Source organism: Sinocyclocheilus anshuiensis, unplaced genomic scaffold (assembly GCF_001515605.1).
Source record: "Sinocyclocheilus anshuiensis isolate Anshui unplaced genomic scaffold, SAMN03320099.WGS_v1.1 scaffold1212, whole genome shotgun sequence".
NCBI classification, from domain to species: domain Eukaryota; kingdom Metazoa; phylum Chordata; class Actinopteri; order Cypriniformes; family Cyprinidae; genus Sinocyclocheilus; species Sinocyclocheilus anshuiensis.
Genome location: NW_015547696.1, coordinates 362,861 through 370,858, shown reverse-complemented (window position 1 = coordinate 370,858; position 7,998 = coordinate 362,861). Strand labels below are relative to the sequence as shown.

The following is a 7,998-nucleotide window of genomic DNA, read 5'->3' as shown; positions in this document are numbered from 1 at the left end:
CTCACACACACACACACACTCTCTCACACACACACACACACACACACACACACACACTCACACACACACTCTATCTCTCACACACACACTCTATCTCTCACACACTCTCACTCTCACACACTCTCACACACACTCTCTCTCACACACACACTCTCACTCTCACACACTCTCTCACACACACACTCAGCAAACATATCACTCACACACACACTCTCTCTCTCTCTCACACACACTTTAAGCTTTAAGTTACAAATGACAAGGGATCAACTTATAATCATGTTTATATGAATTATCCTGTGAACTTCTCTCAAATGGCCTGGGTATGCGGAGCATTCGCAGCTTATATGGACGGAACGCCACTGGTGTGTATATAAATGGGTGCTGTCCGACTGTCCGATTCTGATCGCACTGGTGGACCGTCAGTTTCTGTTCAGGCTGTTGTGGAGCTGAGCGCAGAGCTGCTGTGATGATGATGAGCGCTAGATGGCAGCACGCTCCTCCCGCGGCCTCAGCTCCGCACGAGAGAGAGAGCGAGAGAGAGAGAGAGAGAGCGCACCACCGTCCCATGATGCACTGCGGCGCCTGAGAATCGCCAGTCATCTTCAGCGTTAGTTTCTAGCAGCGTGAATCCGAGCGCTCCAACAACGTCTTATTTACATGCGTGATTTTCGCGGTACGACACCGAGCTCCAGCATCTGAGCGGCAGCATGAAAGAAGTGACGGCAAAGAGACGCGAGAAAGCCCGCGCGGAGAAAGAGAAGAGCGGCGCGGAGCCGCAGGACGGAGAGCAGGACCAGCTGACGCTCGACGGTCAGAACTTCACCTCACACACACACTCAGCAAACATATCACACACACACACACTCACACACACACACTCTCACACACACACACACACACTCTCACTCTCTCACACACACACTCTCTCTCACACACACACACACACACACACTCTCTCTCTCTCTCTCTCTCTCTCACACACACACACACACACACACACACACATATCACACACACTCTCACACTCACACACACACTCAGCAAACATATCACACACACACACTCTCTCTCTCTCTCTCTCTCTCTCACACACACACACACACACACACACACACATATCACACACACTCTCACACTCACACACACACTCAGCAAACATATCACACACACACACTCTCTCTCTCTCTCTCTCTCTCTCACACACACACACACACACACACACACACATATCACACACACTCTCACACTCACACACACACTCAGCAAACATATCACACACACACACTCTCTCTCTCTCTCTCTCTCTCTCACACACACACACACACACACACACACACACACTCAGCAAACATATCACACACAACACACACTCTGTCTCACACACACACACACTCTCTCTCACACACACACACACACTCTGTCTCACACACACACACTCTCTCACACACACACACACTCTCACTCTGTCTCACACACACACACACTCTGTCTCACACACACACACACACTCTCAGCAAACATATCTCACACACACTCACACACACACTCAGCAAACATATCACACACACACACACTCTCACTCTCTCACACACACACTCTCAGCAAACATATCACACACACACACACTCTCTCACACACACACACACACACACACACACTCTCTCTCTCTCTCTCTCTCTCTCTCTCTCTCTCTCTCTCTCACACACAGTGTGGTCACACACACCACACACTCACACACATAGGGCTGTCAAAAGTCATTTTCTGGTAAGATATCTGTACTTTTACTTGAGTATGGCTTTCAGGTACTTTATACACCACACTGAATCGGCTGATAATTACGTAATATAAACGAAAGCTTGAAAGCTAATTGCATAATTGGTCATTATGACAATTAAAATGGCTTGCAATTATAGAACAAATCTTTAAAATAGCTATGCTTCATCACACACTGATGATTTTTATTTTTCATTCAATATTGCATTTTATATCCATGTGCCCTCATATGAACTTAGCATGAGATGAAGCTGACATGACAGCCCATTTTTTCTTAACATTTCATTTAGGTGAATTAAAAAAACACTTGACGGGTCATTCAAAATGCTTTCTATTATTTAGAGAGAAGGAACAGGATTAACACACCAGTCAACTTCACAATAAAGCAGCTGTGCTGATATAGCGCGATATCACACGGCTATTGCTCATATATTTGTTGACTTCTAGTTTGAATGTTTACAAGTGTTTCTCCGTTTCAGAGATTAATCAGCACTGATAATTGCTTTTTGGGATTGGCAAGTTAAAAAACAATACTGATAGTTGCTGATGGATGATTGATGGTTTGTAATTTCTCCATATTCCTCTGTGACGTCACTGGATGATCTACAGCTGGAAGCCTTTGGCTCTAAATCAGCGGGTTTTCCACAGATGGCAGCAGGGATATTAGGCTGCTGTCACTTTAAGACTTAATGCTCATGTCTAATATTCAGCCCTTTTGACGTGTGAGTGAGTGAGTGAGTGAGTGAGTGAGTGAGTGAGTGAGTGAGTGAGTGAGTGTGTGTGTGTGTGCGCGCGCGTGCGTGAGAGAGTGTGCGTGCGTGAGAGAGTGTGCGTGCGTGAGAGTGTGCGTGCGTGAGAGTGAGTGTGTGTGTGTGTGTGAGTGAGTGAGTGAGTGCGAGAGTGAGTGAGTGAGTGCGAGAGTGAGTGAGTGAGTGCGAGAGTGAGTGAGTGAGTGCGAGAGTGAGTGAGTGAGTGCGAGAGTGAGTGAGTGAGTGCGAGAGTGAGTGAGTGAGTGCGAGAGTGAGTGAGTGAGTGCGAGAGTGAGTGAGTGAGTGCGAGAGTGAGTGAGTGAGTGCGAGAGTGAGTGAGTGAGTGCGAGAGTGAGTGAGTGAGTGCGAGAGTGAGTGAGTGAGTGCGAGAGTGAGTGAGTGAGTGCGAGAGTGAGTGAGTGAGTGCGAGAGTGAGTGAGTGAGTGCGAGAGTGAGTGAGTGAGTGCGAGAGTGAGTGAGTGAGTGCGAGAGTGAGTGAGTGAGTGCGAGAGTGAGTGAGTGAGTGCGAGAGTGAGTGAGTGAGTGCGAGAGTGAGTGAGTGAGTGCGAGAGTGAGTGAGTGAGTGCGAGAGTGAGTGAGTGAGTGCGAGAGTGAGTGAGTGAGTGCGAGAGTGAGTGAGTGAGTGCGAGAGTGAGTGAGTGAGTGCGAGAGTGAGTGAGTGAGTGCGAGAGTGAGTGAGTGAGTGCGAGAGTGAGTGAGTGAGTGCGAGAGTGAGTGAGTGAGTGCGAGAGTGAGTGAGTGAGTGCGAGAGTGAGTGCGTGTGAGTGCGTGTGAGAGCGTGAGAGCGTGTGAGAGCGTGAGTGCGTGTGAGTGCGAGAGTGAGTGAGTGCGTGTGAGAGTGTGAGTGCGTGTGTGAGTGAGTGAGTGTGAGTGCGTGTGAGAGCGTGTGAGTGCGTGTGAGAGCGTGAGTGTGTGAGTGCGTGTGTGCGAGTGAGTGCGTGCGTGTGTGTGGGCGTGAGAGTGAGAGTGCGTGTGAGAGTGTGAGTGCGTGTGAGTGTGAGAGTGTGAGTGTGTGCGTGCGAGCTTGCGAGTGCATGCGTGCGAGCTTGCGAGTGCGCGTGTGAGCGCGTGAGTGCGTGTGAGTGTGAGTGTGAGTGAGTGTGAGTGCGTGTGAGTGTGTGAGAGTGTGAGTGCGTGTGAGAGTGAGTGCGTGTGTGCGAGTGAGTGTGAGTGCGTGTGAGTGAGTGCGTGTGTGCGAGTGAGTGTGTGAGTGCGTGCGTGTGAGAGCGTGTGCGTGCGTGTGAAAGCGTGCGTGTGAGTGTGTGCGTGCGTGAGAGAGTGTGTGAGTGCGCGTGAGTGCGTGCGTGTGTGAGTATGAGAGTGTGTGTGAGTGTGAGACTATGAGAGAGAGAGAGTGTGTGTGTGTGTATTTGGGCCTTGAGAACTGGAATGGGCGCTCACATAATGACAGACGGCTTTCCGTTCACTGCTTTGGTATTAAATAAAAGTGACTCCGTGTGGAGCAGGGCTGAACGATTAATCGAAATCGGCTTGATGCGATTGTTGAATCACGAAGGCTGTGATTTTTTATGAATTAAATATCTGCACAGTTAAGTTAAAAAGATTTTTCTGGTGCACTTGAGAGCAAAATTAAGAGCTCAGATGAGTAAACTGATCAGAATAAAAATACCGTTGCATTGACTCGTACCTGGACTCGACCATTTGTTTAGTTGTGATAGTGTCTCAGTCTACGTTTTATTCACGCTGCTGTTTTAAGGATGCCTAATAAGCATTAGCGGCTCCTGACTGTAAGTTTAGGTGGGCATACTCTGGGTCGTAGCACTAGTTTATAATAAACTCAAGAAAGCTTGTAGTCTTTACAGTCTAACACATGCACACACACTTTTGCCAGAGATCTAATGCGTTATTCAGCCAGTGGGCGGCACGCTAATGTTGATTGACAAGCTCAAAGTACACACACATAGAATGCTATAGAATTATTGCCTTAATAACATCTCCGAATGTTGACTTAGAATGTTACAAGTTGAAGAGGAATTTAAGTGAGGAAACGAATGTCATGTCTCCTCTCAAAACGAACATAAAACAAACACAACAGAACTATATAAAGGCTTTTGACGTGAGCACATGTAAACTACAGGCGTAACACTTTCATTAATGTAAAACACTACTCCACATAGGAAACCCAGACATGCCAGCTGCTTACTGACCTGAAGCTGACTGATGTCCTCTTGGTCTGGAGCCAGAGAAGGTAACCTGAAAGTAAGCGGGGAGTCTCAAAACTGCCCAAATGCCTCTCAATTAGAGCGTGCTGCAGTTCCACTTCTCACCACAGATTCACAGTGTAACGTGTGGGTCGCTGTTGAGTTCCGGAGGACACCGGCATGACTGCCTGCCTGCCGAAGCTTGCGATGAATTTTAATATATCCTGTGCACTTTGACTTAAAACTGTCAAGAAAAGCCAAAAATGTAAGAGATCCGCTTGTGATAAAGTAGTCGAGCACTAGTCACTTGCTCCAGAACATGATGAACTCCGAGGCGTGTGGAAAGCTCTGTGGGTGACTCTGAATGTGTCTGTCTGCTGCAGATATCAAGGAGCACGTGAAGCAGATCGAGAAGGCCCTGCAGGGGAAGGAGCCGCGCTTCGTCCTCCGTGCCCTGCGAGCTTTGCCCTCCACCAGCCGCCGTCTCAATCCCAATGTGCTGCAGAAAGCTGTGTCCGGGTTCTTCACGTGCAACGCTGCCAGCAAAGAGTTCCTGCTCCGCTTCCTGGACAAGGTACCAGACCACACAGCTCTCTGTTCCTCGGCGTATGCATTTACAGCTGTGAAGTCAAAAGTGGGGCTGTTCTCTTAATCAGAGTGATATGGGCTGTAAATATTATCGTGCACACAGACTGCTATGCAGGGCTCCAGACTGTGACTAAACGCTCTCATTTTGCAACCTTTTGTCCTGCCGGTGCTTTTGTTAAAGGTCGCACTGGTGTCACTGATAAACACTGCCATTTCTGTTGCGTATTAGACATATTAAAGCCAAGGGCAAATGGGCCAAAAGCAGAACGAAACCGTGCTACTCGTGTGAACCGCGCCACATGGACCATTTATCAGCTCGGTCCAACAGAGCGCAGCGTGATCTTGGAGCGAATGCGTTTGATCACGTGACTGTTATTAATAGGGGTGCGACGCTAAATCCATTCTGCGGTTTTCCGAAGGCATGGCGATTCTCTCTGGAGCCGATTCTGAGCTCAGATTTAACAGCAGATGGCGCTGCATGCTTTAGAAACAGCCGTACTCCGATGCTTCCAGTTCTTACACACACACCACTTGAACCTAAAATAATCATTCATGTAGTTCAGAAAGGTTGAAGTGAATTACAAGAGTGTTCACAGTGGGCTGTGTTTACATTAATCTCGCATCATAAAAGCCGAGGTGCATTTAACCACTTACAATACATGACTCAGCCGAACGCACAAGCGCTGTTCTTCATGAGCATTTGAGTGTGCGGTTAAAAACTAGCCTAGAGCGCCATCTGTATTAGAAACTAAGCTCAGAATCCATTCCAGAGAGAGTCACGATGCATCCGGAAATCTCAGAATCGATCCAGGACCCTAGTTATTAAACCGCGCTGTGAGATCCAGCGAGAAGCGCTCGAGTTCAGCACAGGGTTAGCAGTGATTTTACCAGTTTTGTTAATGAAAGTAAATGTACATCCTCATCCCAGCTCAATCTACTGCTGCTGTCAAATCTGCAATTCCAAGAGACAAAGCGTGTATTTGATTAATTAGTATCATTAATAGTGATGAGTGATTTCAGTGCTGGTGCTAGAGCTTTGAGTCTGGAGCCCTGCTCGTGGTGTTTTCAGCGTCCTCTGTCTCGAGCACTTCATGTTGAGCCCTGACCTTTACTGCAAGTCCGCTCTTCCCTCCATATCTTGAGTGCATGACTGTAACCGGTGTCTCTCTGCTTCAGCCGGTGGAGAAGGAAGGAGACGTGGCGTTCAGGCCTCGCACGGGGAAAGCTGCGGCGACGCCGCTCATCCCAGAGGTGGAGGCCTATCTGCAGCTGCTGATGGTGGTCTACCTCACCAACAAGACACGCTACGCAGAGGTCAGCAAACTCGCATTATATCTCATCTGCTGAAAATGTGAATGAACATTCAAAGGGTTTATCCTTAACTATGCATGTGTACCTAAAAGGAATAGGAAATATTAATCAAATAAAAATCTCTGCTAGCAGAGTTAGATTTCACTGCAGTCCAGCACATGAAGGCACGGGGTTCTTCAGTTATTTACAGATAATAACATATGGTGTGTGTGTTTTAATCTGATTAATCAAAGAAATACTCGACTGATGAATTGATTGTCCAGATAATAATTAGTTGCATTAGTTTTCCTCAGTGAATCCTCTGTCCTGCACAGGCCCAGAAAGTGTCTGATGATCTGCTCCAGAAGATCGGCTCTCAGAACCGCCGGGCTCTGGACTTAGTGGCTGCCAAGTGTTATTACTACCATTCGCGCGTGTACGAGTTCCTGAACCAGCTGGATGCGGTCCGCAGGTGAGCCTGTTCTCCACATGACCTTTGACCTTAGGTTCAGCTGAGCTGCCGTGGTCACTCTCCTCTCTCGTGAGCACAGCTTCCTGCACACGCGCTTGAGGACGGCTACGCTGCGCCATGACGCTGACGGCCAGGCCACGCTGCTCAACCTGCTGCTGCGCAACTACCTGCAGTTCAATCTGTATGACCAGGCGGAGAAACTAGTGTCCAAGTCTGTGTTCCCCGAGCTGGCCAACAACAACGAGTGGGCGCGCTATCTCTACTACACCGGTGAGTGGAGAGCGCCAGCTGGTGGTGTGGTGCTTCAGGTTACTGAACTGTTGGTCACAAGTCAATACTTACATCATGACTGGCTTCCAATAAACTGACACGTGGTTTATATTGTAGTGAGGCTTGAGCACATTATCAAAGGTAATAGTCAAAGTATTCTGGATTCACTACAACAAGTTTAGCTCAATCAACAACATGTGTTGATTACAAAAAAAACTCAGTGAATCCCTCCGTTTCTTTAAAAATGTGTCATAGTGAGGCCATTATTAAACTGTGCTGCGGGAAAGCGCTTGAATTCAGCAGGAATGTCAAATATAAATGAATAATAAATGTTGTTGTATTATTATTTTTGTCATGTCTGTTGTATTACACCGTGTCCTGATCAGCTGCGACATGTGCTAGTGCTACAGTGTTGTGAAAAATAGTACATTTAACAGTAACAATCTTTATCCCAACTCAAACCCAGTGCTTTGCTGTAAAATGTGCATTTCCATGAGACAAATCTGTACTAATATTTGTGCACTGCACATTTTGAGGGCGGATCAAGGCCATCCAGCTGGAGTATTCAGAGGCGAGGAGGACTCTAACGAACGCGCTGCGTAAAGCGCCTCAGCACACGGCCGTGGGCTTCAAGCAGACGGTGAGTGTGAGTGTGTGTGTGTGTGTGTGTGTG

General features: G+C 47.8%; 1 protein-coding gene across 1 annotated transcript in view; it reads left to right on the top strand.

Annotated features, from left to right (window-relative positions):
* Window positions 1–526: 526 nt before the first annotated feature.
* The window catches only part of LOC107703632 (26S proteasome non-ATPase regulatory subunit 3-like), a 13,977-nt gene continuing 6,505 nt past the window's right edge, over window positions 527–7,998 (top strand). Inside the window, exons 1-6 of the mRNA XM_016506338.1 lie at window positions 527–810; window positions 5,089–5,279; window positions 6,470–6,607; window positions 6,919–7,055; window positions 7,135–7,325; window positions 7,862–7,965. Coding sequence (XP_016361824.1) covers window positions 708–810; window positions 5,089–5,279; window positions 6,470–6,607; window positions 6,919–7,055; window positions 7,135–7,325; window positions 7,862–7,965 — 864 coding nt within the window. The 5' untranslated portion in view covers window positions 527–707. The remainder of the gene's footprint in view (window positions 811–5,088; window positions 5,280–6,469; window positions 6,608–6,918; window positions 7,056–7,134; window positions 7,326–7,861; window positions 7,966–7,998) is intronic.